This window comes from Cryptosporidium ubiquitum (assembly GCF_001865345.1).
Source record: "Cryptosporidium ubiquitum isolate 39726 chromosome Unknown contig_12, whole genome shotgun sequence".
In the NCBI taxonomy this organism is placed as follows: Eukaryota; Apicomplexa; class Conoidasida; order Eucoccidiorida; family Cryptosporidiidae; genus Cryptosporidium; species Cryptosporidium ubiquitum.
Genome location: NW_021639804.1, coordinates 25671 through 41917, shown reverse-complemented (window position 1 = coordinate 41917; position 16247 = coordinate 25671). Strand labels below are relative to the sequence as shown.

The following is a 16247-nucleotide window of genomic DNA, read 5'->3' as shown; positions in this document are numbered from 1 at the left end:
AAAAAATATTCCAGACGTTGATACTATACCTGCTGTATTATTTATTCTACCTAACTATTTTCGTCATCTGTAAGGTTTTTCGATACATCATAAAGTGCATCTCTTTCATTCTGGAAACTAGAGAGTTGCATCTGATACTCTCTTCTTTTCTGAGCAAGATCCGCCTCTAGCTTCTCTCTTTCTCTTCTTAAATCTTGAATATTGTTCATTGTTTGAGCAGTTGCTCTTGTAGATTTTGACCCGTTTTCTTCTTCAGAATTAAGTTCTTCATCGATTTGTTTAATTTTATCGACTTGTTCTGCCTGATATGTTAGAAACTTTAGTGTTCTTTCATAATGATCGTGTCTTTTCCTCCAAAAAATTCTAATTTTTTGCTCGAACTTCATTAATTGGCTTGCAACCCTTCCAGGTGTATGAATCCAATCTATATCACGTTTAAACTGTAGTGCACGATCTTTTTGTTGTTGGAGCAATATATGTTTTTCTAGTTTTAGTGGTATTGTTTTCTTAATTTCATCCCTAGTCACCTTATCACGTTCTTTTACGAACGTCTCTCTCATTCTGTCTTTATTCTGAGGAGAAGCAAACCTAAATGAAGCAGTTGATTGCTGTAACTCCCAATTTGAAACAACCTCTCTCGCGGCCTCATGCAATCGTATCCTTCCTTCTCTTATTTTTTCATCCAAAATACTTAATCTATTGGAAAGTTCCTGCTCAAATACAGAGTTAGCGTCTTCAAGTCTCTTTTGTACGAGTCTAAGAACCTTATCATCATAGCTAAGATGCTTAGTTTCATCCGAGACTACTCCTTCATCACCCAAATTAATCCCTATTCCTTTCATAACTAAAATTTTTGCCTTTTTAGGAACGTTCTTTGGCTTGGTAATAGGTATCAGTCCGAACTTTCTTAACATTAGATCATCTAGAGAGTTTCTCATTTCTGCACATTCTAACAGTATTTTCTCTTTTTTTTCTATATAGAAATGTTTCATCTTCAACAACTCCCATCTTGATTGAATAATATTCCATTCAAGTGTACTTAATTCCCCATATAATGTTCCATCATCTATTTCACCTTCTGATTCAAACGACTCTTTATAAGCTAATGTATTTGCATCTAGCAATTCAAATTGGCGAATATGTTGCATATCATTGTCATTTATGTTGTCATTATAAAACCTTACATTGAATAAACTAATCTTCAGCTGTTCTTTATATTTATTAAGCTCTGACAATGCCTCTTTTGGAATCTCTTCCATAGTAAAATATGTTTCATATTTGTCAGACTTTTCAAATGAGTATGCCAAAGAGCTCAAATCATCGTTTAACTTGGATTCATAGCTAGAAATTAATTGATCATTTTTAGCATTTAACCACATATTTGCTTCAATTAGCCCTTCACTTTTCTTCAACCTTTCAGAAAAAGCTGATTTTATATTCGTAATCTCAAAATACTTTATATCTCTATTAAGTTGCAATTGTGATATTTCATTTTTTTTCTCTAAAATATTAATGTCATTGCTTATGTTATCCTCCAATAATTTTGAATTCCTTCTCAGAGTATTTATTTTTTCCGCATAATTTTTTGACAAATCTGACTCAACAAGTGTGTCTAGCTCATTTCTTTTTTGTCTTAACTCGTTCATTAATTTCAATAACTTTTTCATTTCATCAGTAGCAATTTCTATTGTTTGATTTATTTCACTTAATAATTGCTGGTATTGAGGGTTGCCAATTTGAAGTTGAGACTGACGAAGCTGCTGCCTTGTGACAAACTCAGCATTTTTGTTATATTCATTATTTAAATATAAATAAGTGTCTTGCATATCTTTTATTCTGAGCTCCCATTGAATTGAATACTCAATTGAGTAGGTAGTATCCCACATTTCATTTAAATCTGCAAGGTGTTTATAAACTACCTTTTCAATAACAATCAGTTGTCTTGCCAATTTTTGGCCTTCCGAATCATATTTTGCAACCATATTGTTTTTCTCTTCATGAAGCTTAACTATTAAACTTTTTCTTTCTTTCAATTCCTTTTCACTCATTTTTGTAGGTAGAGGATAAAGGCCTTTACCAGCCAAGCTATTTACTCTATTCCAGAGTTTGCGAGGAAGAATTCTATATAAATTTTTTTCAAATAATTGCCGTCGTTTAAAATGCGTATCTTTTAATTTCTGAATTTTTTGATCAGAATCTAAACGATTGCTATATTCTAGCATCTTGGAACTTACATATACTCTCTCCTTCTCTATAAGTGTTTCTTCCCAGTTTACCATATTTGCCATAGTTGGTGAATTTATAAGTTCAATTCTATGCGAAATTGCAATATAATCTAATGCTTGATGGACAAAATTTATGATTTCTATTTCTATTTCTGTTAGTTTTCTGTTATTGTTACTTATCTGAAATAACAAATCAGCCCATTCTGTTCTCATCGATAACAAATCTGAAGAATATTTATCTATAAAGTCTCTAATGTTTTCTTTTTTTTTCTCGCTAATAATATTTTCACTCAATAATGATAATAATAATTCTTTTTGTGCATCTTCTATTTCGAACAATTTCTGAAATTGTTTTCTGGAATATTTATCTAATTTTTCTCTAACTTTCCGATTTTCAACCATAAGCTCCTGAAGCTGATTCCATTTATCTAGTTTATATGCGGAATTAGTTTGTTCGTCTATCTGCTTGCTCTCAATTGCTTTCAATCTTTCCTCTACAATTTCTATCGCCAGTTGCTCCTTGTTAAAGCTTTCTTGTTTTTCCTCAACTGAGCTGAATTCGTTACTAACTCCTGGTTCCGAAAACTCATTAATTGATGCTATCCTGATATCTGGTCTCTCATATGCAATAGAATTACAAAAGGAACGTATATGTTGATTTACATGGTTAGGTTGGCAATTTACTTTCAATCCTTCCCAAACCTTGGCCTTTCCATCTTCTTTTGCCTTCTTGTTTTCATTTATCATCATTAATATAGTTTTTGAACAATTATCTGCTAACTTTGAGTCATCTTCATATTCAAAGTAATCAGGACAACGAAACTCAGGATTTTTCAGATCAATTAATCTAATAACATCATCGTCTAAAGAAGCTTGAATTATGTTAAACCATTGAACAAGCCTTCCCATATACCTATGTGCCACTGACTTACAAAACTTTATTAATCCTTGAACCTTATCAGCACCCAGTTGTACTTTGTTCAGTGGTGATTTAGTTCCTGGGAATTTTTCTACTCCTAAAGTCATTAATGCATTTCTACAATTGTATACAAATGATCTGATCTTCCCTGTGATTTCAATTGTAGCATCAGTTGGTTTGCTTGTAAAAGAGATTGGTATTGTATGTTTTGGCAAATCAGTACTATATACCAATGGATTTGGAACGCTTGCACTTTCTACTAAAAACAACCATTGTAACCTTTCATCGTTAATTTCATCCGAAAAACCTTTTAACAAACTATCAATTACTCTACCTTTCACTCCACCATCTTCCCACGATTTCTTTATTTCCAATGTCTTCATGTGTCTTTTATTCATCATTTCTTTTTCTTTTTTTCCATACAATCTCTCAAAAACCATATAACAAAAAGCTTCCACTTGCTCTTTTCTATGGTCAGAATCATTTCCTGCAATTAAAATTCCATTCGAATTATTTTCATTATAACTATAATAAGTTATTCCATCGTCAGAAGTATATTTTTCATATGCTAAACTCCTAATTCCTCTTCTACAATATTGAATAAATTTCTTCAAAACTCCGTTACTATACTTAAATTCTTTTGGAATTTTAATTTTATATGGGTTTATCTTTTTTTCACACTGAACAGGTGATGATTGATCGTTCATAAAATCTATAATTGCTTTCCATTCATCTTCCAACAAAGGGACGGAATATTCAGATTGTTCCAAACTTGTTCCAAGTTGAAATTTTAATTGTTTTTTTTCAAGCTCTATACTATTGATAAATGATTCTAAAATTTGTTTAGGTAATTTGTTCAGAATTTCCACAATCCCATCCACGTTTCTTGATCTAAAAAATGAAAGCACTCTGTTTTGTATTTGCTTAGGTAGTTGAGAAATTGCTATTTCTAATGCTGGTAGATCCTCCTTGTTTTCATCCAATACCGATTTTAATATTGTAGTTAAAATTTTTGGAGCCTTATATTTAGAAATTGGTGTATTATCAGTTTCCAGTTGCTCATAATCAGCCGAATTGTATCCCAGTCCCTCACTTGTCAATTCAGATGAAGTTTTTGAAAAATCGAATTGGTTCACATTGTATTTCTTTTCTTTGTTATTCTTTCCAAGGTCTGAAATATTTTTTTTTGATAAAGGAATACGATCAATTTCGTTTTCATAATTATTAAATGAATCCGTACTTGAGCTGATTTCATCTTGATTTTCTCTTAAAAGAGTACTTTCGGTTTCTACTAAACTCTCTGTATTTATAGAACCAATGTATTTAGAAATATTGAAGAACTTAATCGCAGTATCTTCGCAAAATAACCCAATTATACCATCTGTATTCTTAATATCTGAGAATTTAAATAAATATTTTCTTTTACTTCTAGGTAGATGAACTTCAAGCAGGCTTGTGAGCGCTCCAATACAATTTTCTTTCATTATTTTGATCTTTTCATTCGCTTCTGTAACAAACTTGGTTTCACCATGTGAGTAAAATCCCCCAGGCACACTGTGTGGTAAATTTTTACATTTAATATTTGGATGTGATTGGATTGCAGATAATATGAAACGCCATTGTGCTTCTGTATTGTCAAATGTTTCCTCCTCACCAGAATAAATTGATACAAAAACACAACAAAAAAGTAAAATAAAGAACTTAATCTTCATGTTCCTTTCATTTGATAACCAACCTGTATTAAATTCCAACGTTAATTGTAACTTCCGTCTCAATATTTTTTTAATAAGAAATTTTAGATCTAATGGCGGTAATCTATATTTGTTTTATATATATATATATTTAAATATATATATATATATATATATATATATTTAATATAATATATTTATCATATTATTTGATTAAAAAAATATTTTTATGTAATGATTTTTAAAAACATAAAAAAAGCAGATAGGTTATTTGTTGAAAAGTACCTTTTGGCTCTAAGGAGATAAACTATCAATGATTACGTGCTTTCACTAAAAATACACGAATGAATTTTTTTTCCCCCTCTATTTTGTATTATTTGCATTTACGCAGATACAGTTTAGTGCGAGCGCTGCAGTGTGAGTAAAATGCATTTAGATAACGGAAATATAAATTTAATTAAAACTAAGTCAAATACAATTATTTGATCTTTTGTAGAAAAAAAAATCGATTTATAGTATTATTTAAGTAATATAATTCATATTCCAATGAGGTTAATATTTGACCTAGTATCTCTGATATTATTGCTATTAATTGAAATTGAATACAAGCATTTAGTCGTAATGGCCAAAGATTATTCCGACAAATTAGCTAAGCGATTTTTTGTTAATCAAGATAAACCCCAATGGCAACGTACCCAAGCACCAAGAGAGGAAATTGCTATTATATGTCATATTCTTTCTCTTGGGCCAATTGAATGTATTAAGTATAATGAAAGAGAATATGATGGAGCAAATCCAGGTCATGAAGAATATATGGGTAAGGAAGAAATTAATTTTAAAAATAATAATTATTAACTCCTTTAGGATTTTTTATTCAATATGGAATGTTTGGTGCGGTTGCTCTTGCACAAATAAAAACGAGTTCTCGAAGTAAAGTAATAAATTCCGAGTTAGAAGGTGAGTAAAACATTTGAAAAAACTTAACTTTTTAAATGATTTATAGAACTTAGTGGAGTTGAAAAAAATAAAATTACAGAAATTGTTAACATGTTTCAAATCCCAAAAAAAGTAAATAATCTACAAATAATTGAAGGGTGTGAATTTGATATAAATGCTCTCATGTTTAAGTTACAAGCAAAACCAATAAACACTAACAATAATTTTGAGTATAGTTCTCCAAAAGAAGTCGCACTAAAAATTTCATTCCATTCAAGTTACACAAGAGAACTTTATTACACATCATTGCTTTCTAAACAGAATTTTCCCTTAATACCAGTCAAAACATATGGCCATGGGAAACTAAGAATAACTCCCAGGACTTACTGTTTACAAATTGAAAAAAATATTGCGCTGAATAGAATATTAATTACTGAAAAAATTAATGGTGTTACTATGCAAGTACTGGTAAGATGGTTAACTTCAATTGATTATCTAAATTGGATTTCATCCGCAAAAACAATTAAAGAACTGCAAAGAAGGCTAGATAACCGTGCAGAAATAATTTGGATATTAATTCATTCATTATTTTCTACATTAACCTCATTATATATACATTCAGATTTCGGTTACATCGTCCACTGTGATTTAAATACTGGTAACATTCAAATAGCTAATACGAATTTTAATTTGAAAGGTATCAACTATCAAGAAAACGTTGATTCTCTGCTTAAAATCACACCTATTAATATAAAAATACTTGATTTTGGAACAACAAAAAGTACTTTGGAAGTGAGTGTACGCTCATTGAAGTGCAACACTCCTAATGATATTTGGAGAATCAAGTTAATTATTTCTAGACTTTTCAAAATTGATAATACAACTCATCCAAATTTATTTGGCTGGACAATTGATTTCCCTAAGAGTAGTTCTGATTTGAATTATATTAAAAGAAATCGAATATTGAATCACATTAAGTCTTTGGATTTATTTAGAGAAGAGCTATTGAGCAACAATGATTTTAAAAATGCAATGGATCTTAATAGTACTTTTGAGTCAATAATAGATGGGTTAGATTCTATTTGCGACATTACTGTTAATCATATTTCAAAATTTAAGGAAAATTCAACAAATATTGTGAATAGCGAAAGATTTTATGCTTCATGTAGCCCTCTTGATCCAACTAATGCTAGAGGCATGCCAATTAGATTATTCAAACCAGAGATACTTGGACAGCTTCAAATACCATTATTTCCTGACAAGTCTGCTACGATTAAAAGAACAATTAAAGAGGAGAGGAAAAAAGCATTGGTCCAAAAAAGTATTAAAAACAATGAAAACAATAATAAAGTAAAGGAATCTCAAAATAACTTAGAAAAACTTAATCAAGAAATTTTAGATACAAATTTAAAGGAAAAAAATGTTTTACAAGGTGGAGTTTCCCCTGGCGGAATACACGGAATAGGGGTTGGGAGTACAAGTAACTCAAATATACCAATTAAAGATATTCAATACACTAAGAAAAAGGCAACTAGACCAGATACGAATATCGTTGCGAGCAGTATCGGAGTATTAATTGAAGGGAACACAGACGGAAATAATCAATTTGAAGCACTCATGTTTAACCAGAACTTTAAATTGGAACAAGAAAAAATATCAAAGATATCTTCCTTAAAACAAGTGTGTAATTATGTTGAGCAAACAAAATCAAGAGATTCAAGAAAGTTACTCAACAAATTAAAACTGAAAAATTCCGTTCTTAGAGATATTACTATTGATATTGATCATTTTGTTAAAAAAGCAGATAAAATCTTACAAGAAATTACCGATGATATTAAGAAAAAACCTCAAAAATCGGTATATGATCAAGAAAAGTTAAAGATATTTGAAATAAATCGTTCAAAATTAAGATACGTTGCAAAATCGTGCCCAGTTACAATCAGTAAAATAGACGAGGAAAATAGTGAGGCAGCCGAAAAAGTTAACATTGGTATTGTTGCATTTGAGAATGAAAGACAAAGAATATTAAAAAGATGCCATGATTTAAGAAATTTCACTCCAAGAAATGAAAATGATACTGTAAAAGCACAATTGAAAACAAAAGAAATTATTGAAAGAGGTAAAACATTGCTTCAATATCGATTTCATATTAATGATGCAATGAAGTGCGCATTCGATTTTTTATTTAAAGGCGTTAGAAGAGTTCAACGTCTGGTGGAATTATCTCAAGAATCAATGAAGGGTGACCTATTATTGGAGGAGAATTTAGAGCTATTGCTGGATAAGATAACGGAATATAATGTTTAAAAGAGATTAGTTTATAAATTATAAATTACGCAAAAATTGCAATTCAACATATTCACTGTTCATTATATAACAATAAATACTATTAGAAAATTTTGGGTTAGAATTCCACTTAAAAAAATTAACATAGTAATATTTATAACTAATATATCAAATTAAAAATTAAAGTACAAGTTTTGGATAAATTAAATAAATTCAAATTTACTAATATTAAAAAAATTTTGATTTTAATATATTTTCAAAATTTAAATTATTTTTTATTTTTATTTTTTTTGTTCGGAAACAATGTTTAATTTGTCTAGTTATTCTTATCAACTAAAACTATTGTTTAATTACAAGTAAAATTGCAGTTTTTGATGCAAAACTGTTTTTTTAAAAAAAAGATTCATAACATTGATCATTTAGAATTGTTTTGATATTACCAAATCTTGAAATTCATTAAAAAGTTACGTTAAAAAAAGTTGTCAAAATATTAGACATTTTCTAATAAACTGATGGGAATTATATAATTCAAAAATCCAGAAATCGACAGATAAGGATGGAGATAAATCAATGTTAATTAATAACGATTTTAATCGTTAAAAAAACTAAAAATGTGTGGTTAGATAGTTTTTTAGTGCATTTAAACAATCAAAAGCTACTTCCCTTAGATTAATTGATAATGTATAATTCCCATTATAATCAATAGTATACCAAGGTAATAGAGAAAGAAAGTACAAAGAAATAGGATCTGAATTTAAAGAAATATTGCTTGCAGTGGCTGAACTATCTTCCGAAAGATTTTCTCTTTTTGACCGGTATTCATCTCTAAAAAATGAAGGTAAAGTTGGGTTATTGGAAAATTCGGACTTTTTCACATCTAAATATCTGAATACATTAAATTTGCACTCCATCAAAATATTTCTTCTTCTGATCACAAATAATTTGATTAGATTACGGTTTTCAATACTCTCAGTAATTTTATATATTCTTTCACAGCATGCATTAACCCAATAAAGATTTTCTGGCTTTTTCCAAATCTGTTTACACTTTTCAACGTTTGCTTCTACTAAAAGTTTTCCTACCAATAGATAAGGATATAAATTGTTTTCAGTCTTCTCTGAATTTACATTATTAATATCTCCAGTTAAATTATTAAAAATATTACGAATCTCGTACCAAGAAGAAAAACCACTTTTAATTTGGCTAGTTTCAAGATGCACTTTAAGTAGATCTACAAATTCAGGAAAAACTAGCATAGATTGAATCAAATAAATGCTGCATTTCTGAAAATGATTTGTATTAAAGTTTGTATTCGTTATTTGATCAATTGTAATATTATTGATTTCCCGATAAAAAATATCTAGTTGTTCTTTATTTAATGAACAGCTTTTTGTGTATTTAATGTAAAGTGCAAGCGGTATTCCAAATGCAAAGTTTGGTAAAATGTAATAAAGTGGTGTTGATTCGGAAAATCTTTTGACTACTATATTTAATTCACCATCAGTATGAACGATATTCTTTTCATCCCATGTACAGTGTTTGTGGAATTGGCTTAAGAACTTGTTATTAATTTCGAAAAAGATTTCGAGTTCTGAAGATAAAATAGCATAATAATCTAAATGGAGAAGGGAGTGAAATCTGTCATGAACAATATCCATCGATATTAACAACAAACAATATTCAAGTGCGGTGCGAAACAACCCTCTATTCCCAAGAGAGTTCATATAGTGTCCTAGAAGAATAAATATATCTCTACTTTCGATATCATCTGATTTTATAGCAGTATTTGGAAGCCCATTTTTATATTTAAATGGGGAAAATAACGGATGTAATGATGACTCAAACACATACAATGCCTTTTGTAAGTTTTTAAATGCGACTTCATGCTCATCTCTTAAAATACTAATCTCCGCTAGTCTAAGTAGTCCATTAAAGAAAAACGGGTTTCTTTCCATAAACATATAAATTTCATCTACTAGCATCGAATCAATCAGAACATCCAGCAATTCTTTCTTTTTAATATATTCAATATCAAATGATATTGAAAATTCATTTTTTTCTTCAATATACTTCATTATTAATCCAGATTCCTCACGGTTTAAATGTGGCCATTGAGAATCGCATGAAATAAAATAATGCCTCATATTTAAATAACTGTTTTTAGAGCTAAGTTTTCTTGAATTATTTTTTTTTTCAAATTTAAGAGTTTCATTCCCAAAAATTGAGCAGATTTCATTTTCGCAATTAAAATATTTTTTGTTCATAATTAAACAACATTTAAAATCTTTATTTTCAATGGACACTTCATGAAGTTCATTTAGATATTTTTTCTCTTTCTTATTGACGCTTTTTCTTTTTTTTTTTTCAAAAGATTTTTTTTTTTCTTGCCTTAGATTGTTTTGAGATAGATTATAATCGTCGTTTGAAAGGAATTCATCATCATGAGAAGCTAATGCATCAAAGGAGTTCCCGTAATTAGAATTAGCAAATTCATCAAACGAATGACTAGATATGTCACCATCACTCAATTTTAATTCTTTTTTTTCAAGCAATTTTTTAAATTGTTTAGAAACCATTTTTATTAATGGACTTAACCGCGTTTGAAAAAACAATAATTTATGATGAAACGGAAATTTCCGCATAATAACTTTCAAACTGGGCAAATAGACAGTACAATAAAGAACAATAACACAGGTAAGGCTAGAAGCAACTATTCAAATGCTATTGGGAATGCCAATTCTTATCAAAATTCATTAAAAATAGAAAGAAATAAAAATGCTCAATGCTACCTCAATGTGCCAACAATACCGAACAACTTGAACAATAAGAACACAAAAAAGATTGAACATATAAACAAAAAACCTCCAAGTAATTTATACCAGAAAATGCAAAATGACGATCAATCTAAGAGACATATTGATACAAAGAGAGAAAAAAGCGAATATGAATATTCTTCTACAAAAATGAATATCCAACAAAACCAAGATAGTTCTACAAAAAAGAAAAGCAATTCAAATCAAATGGAATCGTATGAGACAAAAAAAATGGTTGAATCAAAAAAGAGTTGTATTGAAGCGACTAGGAACATTTTTTCAGTCGAAGAAAGTATATCTACTGGAATTAAGATGCAATTGATATACAGTTTGTTTGGAAAATCTGAATTCCAGTCTTTAACTCAATTAATATTCAACTTACTAAATGGAAAGTCGGTTGGACCAGCTAATAAAACAGATAAGTCAAAGTGCATACTTTTTCTTGATTATCTAATTCTTAGAACAAAAAAGTTGAGTTACATAATTGATTCTTGCATTCAAGACAAATCATTATTATTAAGACTTTTAGAAAAAGATAGGCAAGAGTTCGAATTGTCTGTAAGAAATGTTAAGCATATAATTTACGAAAATATTGTAGAGTCGAAAAATATTCAATCTTTTTGGCACAAATGTGATATTCTTTCTGAAGAGATAAATTCTATCAAAAATAAGAGGGATATTCAAAATGAAATAGAAAGTGAATATGAAAGTTACAATGTGATTAAAGCCGTAACAAGAGAGAAAAAAATAAATTTCAATCAAAAAAAGAAGTCCATTCGTGATATTTGTCTAATATTATCTAAATTAATTTCTAAATAATTACGTTTTTTTCTTCAAATTATATTAAAGAAAAAAACCAAATAGGGTGAAAACAGTATCTTATTGATTTTTTTCAAAAAACTTTGGATTTTTTTTTTAAATTTTTTTGTACAAGCAATTTGGTATAAAAAAACTGGGTGATTCATAAATACTTTTTTTTACCTTATTTTCATGATTTAACAGTGATTTAATTTTATCGATTTGAATATACATTGCCTTTATGCCACTTAATGATTTCTCATTAAATGATTGTATTACTGCATTTTCGAATAGCTTGTTTATCCATTTGAACTTATTTTTTCTTTGAAACAGTTTGAATGTAATGTCTTGTGTATACAAGGTTGATTCTGAGTTTTCATTGCTTGGTGTAAAAGTACAAGTTTCCCTAATTGAAAAAATATTATTAAATGAATAATTAGATCCGTTAGCAATAAGTTTTCTCTTATTAAAATTACACATAGTCTCTTCAGTTGCAATCCCAGTTAAGTTACTGCCAATAATCCGCTCCAAAAGTTTTGGCGAGTTGTACTTAAGAGAAAATAATCTTTTCGTATACAAAATTTTATTTTTTTCATCAAAATCAAAATTAATTATATCAACTCTTCTAACGTGAAATTGAAGATCATTGGGATATTTGTTCCAGAATGCATTTATTACATGTTCCCAGTGAAATGGGTACAAGTGACTTTTTGAAAAAAAAACCATTAGTGAATATAGTGAATAGCGCAACTTGTTTCAGTAAAAAAAAAAATAATAAAAAAAAATTAGCTAATTAAATAAAAGAATGATAAAAGTAAAAAATAGCGATAATAAATAGAATAAATTACGGCAAAAAATCGCAGTAATACCATATATTAACGTTGCAATTAGAAAAACAAATGTAAGGGATAACAAATTATAGGACTCTGTTGAAATCTAGTCCTACAAAATTTTTATTGATCCATCTATTTTTCGAAATTTTGAATTTATATTCATTAATTTTTTGAATTTACTATAATAATTTGTATCGTCGGTATTATTTCTGATAATTCCTCAATATAAAACGTTATGTCTACCATTTTGCTCCAATTATATCGTTGCAACGATAATGTATAAATTACTTAGGTTGGAGAAATACTTGAAACAAGAGGGGTTAATAAAATTGTTTGAGGAAAAACACCATGTATATTAATCAAATTTTCATTATTTAATTAGCGACAGCGTTCATGTGAATTGTTTATTTATTTGGTTTTTATTTAATATCGCTACGGAATTAGGTTTTATGATAATACAATATGGCAAATGCATTATTAAGTATTGAAGAACTTACTAGATTTCGGACCAAATTATGTCGTAGAAGTCTTAAGGATGGTTGCGATTTTGGTCCATTAAGATGCCAATATTCCCATAATGTTTACTGGCCAAGAAGATGCCCATTTTATCTGTCTGATCGGTCGGCATTAAGATATCTGCCTGATATTTGCCCGGATATTACAATTTTGGATCAGGAAACTGGAAAAGTTGCAAATTTTTGCAACAGAGGAGGATATTGCCCATATTCTCATTCTATAGAAGAAGTAATTTACCACCCATTAATTTATAAATCAGAATTGTGTGTAGCATTCCAAAAAGGCGAATGCAAAACTTACTACTGTCATTTAATTCATGGGCTTGCAGAAAGAAGGCAAGAGAAAAGCTACACACTTCCTTTTACAAGAGGAATTAATTTAAATAAATATCCAAATGTAACGCTAGTTGACAAGACATCATCAGAGAATGAAAACGTAACTAACAGCTCATTGTTTTCCAAGAATAAAAATACTGAAATCATGAGTTTGGATGTAACCGAATCAAAAGATAGAAATACTGAAATTATCCAAATTAAAAATTTGGAATGTTTTCATGATTCTGAAAATACCAAAAACTTTTCAATACAACCTCAATTAAAAAATAAGTTTTCAGTTAGGAATGACTTTCAAACTAATAAATTAAATTTATGTTGGCAGGAATTAATTAATTTATCTTGTTTTTCTAATAATTTTGATATTGAGCCTGGCACTGAATTAAAGCATTTACTGAATAAATGGAGAAAGGTTGCAGAATGCCCAGAATTATACATAAATCAAGTAAATTTGGTAAGATTAGAGTATTGGCAATATATTTCTACTTGTATTCACGAAATTTCAAGTATTATAAACGAACTTGGAAAATTTTATTGTAATAAAGCAATTAATCATAGAGAAAATTTGCACAATTTAGACAAGCATCATATTGATAATACTGAACTTAAAGAATGTATAGACTTTTCTTCTGTGTTCACTGAAATGAACTCCGATTTATTTTGACCTTAAATAATTCAGGAATTTTCAAATATCAAAAAAATTAAAAATTTATGTATAGAGAATAAACATTTTTTAATTAAATATAATAATTAACAGACTAGTTTTGCGTGCTATTTTGGTAATAGTGGGATAGTCTCAAAGTTCAAACCTAAAACGAAGGTAAATTGATCTTACGAAATTTCTATAACATACCTATTGATTTTTCTTTTACTGTTAAAATAGCTGATTTGGCTTTCATTATTATTTTTCTTCCAAAAACACATAATTCCTCACCACAAAAGTTAATTTTTTTAACTGCTTGTTTACTGAGCTTCCCAACATTTTCGAATAGAGCTCGAAACTTGCTGGTGATATTTTTTGACACATCGGCCAATTTAGTGATCATTTCAGAAAAAGAGAATTTTAGTTTTTTACAATTTGAAACGAATTTTGAGTAGAGTTCAGCAATGGAACTTGAAAAACAGCACTTTCCAAAATAATCACTTGTTTTATTCATTACCAAATTAAATAAAGATTTTGTATATTTGACCAACTCTCCTACCATTATATCAGTAAATTCATGAATTTTGTCGATATTTATGGATGGGAGCGAATATATTAAATCCATTAAATTAGAAAAAAAAAGTGCCATAGTTAATAATAAGATAATTAAAAGTTGGAAACTCATCACAATAGAAGCTCCTATAATTGTAATTGCAGATATTTATGAATTATTCAATTAACGTACCGATATATAATCCTGGTGCGGTATATTTACAAGAGTTACTTTCAGAAATACTTATGAATCCACCAACTATAAGTATTATTCCAATTCTTTAAATTTAGCTTTTTACTTACCATCATGTATTATCACTAAAATAGGAACCAAAATAAATGAAATAATACTAGTCCATTTCCAAACTGATATTTTTTTCATAGAAGGAAACTCATTGTATTTAAATGCTTTTACTAATGTGTTTCTTTGATCTGGTAATAGAAGCATGAGAGAGCACATTAGAGACATTGAAAGTGAAAATATTGAAGATAAACCAATCATTTCATCTAGATTCTAAACGAGTTAATTTTACCGGATATACTTACTACTAAAACTTACCCGATCACAAACAGCATTTGAATTAGCCTGAATTATTGCTAATGAAATGATTGAAACGGTTAAAAAGCTTCCAAAACCAAAATATAATATTCGATTGATTTCTTTTATTACTGTTTCTGGAAGATTGGCATCACTTAATGGCAATATTGAAGGGCTAGCTGGAGCAGTTGGAGTTTCTTTAACAGATTTTTCTTTAAAAAACATTTTAATTATCTACAAGAAATAATATCTGTGAATTTATTCCAAAACTAAAATAAAAAAGGATGCATGCACATGCAATATTTACTATCTCAAATTACATGCTAACATGCAATACTATTGAAGACTACAACATGGTCTCTTTGTTTTTTTAGACATTTTAAATAATTTTTTTGATGACTCAGATAGATCGTTACTTTTTTGGATAAGTTCATCCAAATTTTCCCCTCTATCTAAAAAGGACTTCAATGAGACATTAATAGCCTCCTAAAACATATTAGATTGATAGGAAGGAAATAAAAGAAACTTACTCGAGCCTTATCAATTTTTATCTGAGATTCAATAATTGCATCTGAAATAAGGGGCTCCTAACAGGGTTTATGAAAACGTCAATTGTTAATTATTCACCTTACTTTATATTTATTTAGTATTGTATTAATTGCTTTGTACATTTTTTTATTCTCTTCTGTTGAAAATATTTCTTGCTGATTTTGGTCTCTAATGTGTATGTAAGCCTCAAAAATAGAAGAAAATGCAATCCTACAAAAGATAATTCTGTTTAAGTTTTTTAATTAATATCTTACCTCGTAGGAAAGTCGCTATCACATATCATAAATATTGAGAGACCATCATTCCATTTATATGAAAATACTGTAAACTCATCATGAGTGATAATCTCTTGTATTCCTGGTTTTAGCTGTGGGGAATATATCGGATTTAAAGTTAATAATTTACTCACCTTAGGAGTAATTGATCTTACAATAAATTTAAAAATTTCTTTAATATAATTGCGTTCAAAATAAGAAAATCTAAGTGGCCAAATTTTTGGAATTTTAATGAAGTTAGTTCATCATACCTTGAAAGACTAAAGCAAGATGATAATATTTCAACACTGTTATCGTTATCCACATTACAAACGAAAATTGAATATGCTCTCATAATTGTG

General features: G+C 28.7%; 8 protein-coding genes across 8 annotated transcripts; 3 read left to right on the top strand and 5 right to left on the bottom strand.

Annotated features, from left to right (window-relative positions):
- Positions 1–50: 50 nt before the first annotated feature.
- cubi_01831 (uncharacterized protein) lies at positions 51–4856 on the bottom strand (the record flags this gene model as incomplete). The annotated part of the gene is made up of 1 exon (XM_029018843.1): positions 51–4856. One exon carries the CDS (start codon positions 4854–4856, stop codon positions 51–53), a length of 4806 nt encoding a protein of 1601 aa, XP_028876317.1.
- Positions 4857–5381: 525 nt separating this feature from the next.
- On the top strand, positions 5382–8078 carry cubi_01830 (uncharacterized protein; the record flags this gene model as incomplete). Its single annotated transcript, XM_029018842.1, has 3 exons — positions 5382–5652; positions 5700–5792; positions 5839–8078. 3 exons carry the CDS (start codon positions 5382–5384, stop codon positions 8076–8078), a joined length of 2604 nt encoding a protein of 867 aa, XP_028876316.1.
- Positions 8079–8662: 584 nt separating this feature from the next.
- cubi_01829 (uncharacterized protein) lies at positions 8663–10633 on the bottom strand (the record flags this gene model as incomplete). Its single annotated transcript, XM_029018841.1, has 1 exon — positions 8663–10633. The coding sequence occupies one exon, from the start codon at positions 10631–10633 to the stop codon at positions 8663–8665; it is 1971 nt and encodes a 656-aa protein (XP_028876315.1).
- A 42-nt stretch (positions 10634–10675) lies between these two features.
- cubi_01828 (uncharacterized protein) lies at positions 10676–11689 on the top strand (the record flags this gene model as incomplete). Its single annotated transcript, XM_029018840.1, has 1 exon — positions 10676–11689. One exon carries the CDS (start codon positions 10676–10678, stop codon positions 11687–11689), a length of 1014 nt encoding a protein of 337 aa, XP_028876314.1.
- A 96-nt stretch (positions 11690–11785) lies between these two features.
- On the bottom strand, positions 11786–12394 carry cubi_01827 (uncharacterized protein; the record flags this gene model as incomplete). The annotated part of the gene is made up of 1 exon (XM_029018839.1): positions 11786–12394. The coding sequence occupies one exon, from the start codon at positions 12392–12394 to the stop codon at positions 11786–11788; it is 609 nt and encodes a 202-aa protein (XP_028876313.1).
- A 569-nt stretch (positions 12395–12963) lies between these two features.
- On the top strand, positions 12964–14013 carry cubi_01826 (CCCH RNA binding domain-containing protein; the record flags this gene model as incomplete). Its single annotated transcript, XM_029018838.1, has 1 exon — positions 12964–14013. One exon carries the CDS (start codon positions 12964–12966, stop codon positions 14011–14013), a length of 1050 nt encoding a protein of 349 aa, XP_028876312.1.
- A 178-nt stretch (positions 14014–14191) lies between these two features.
- Positions 14192–15307, bottom strand: cubi_01825 (uncharacterized protein; the record flags this gene model as incomplete). The annotated part of the gene is made up of 4 exons (XM_029018837.1): positions 14192–14691; positions 14738–14803; positions 14848–15058; positions 15104–15307. The coding sequence occupies 4 exons, from the start codon at positions 15305–15307 to the stop codon at positions 14192–14194; spliced, it is 981 nt and encodes a 326-aa protein (XP_028876311.1).
- A 111-nt stretch (positions 15308–15418) lies between these two features.
- cubi_01824 (SNARE protein) lies at positions 15419–16240 on the bottom strand (the record flags this gene model as incomplete). The annotated part of the gene is made up of 6 exons (XM_029018836.1): positions 15419–15568; positions 15613–15666; positions 15715–15841; positions 15886–15998; positions 16041–16110; positions 16158–16240. 6 exons carry the CDS (start codon positions 16238–16240, stop codon positions 15419–15421), a joined length of 597 nt encoding a protein of 198 aa, XP_028876310.1.
- Between the last annotated feature and the right edge of the window lie 7 nt (positions 16241–16247).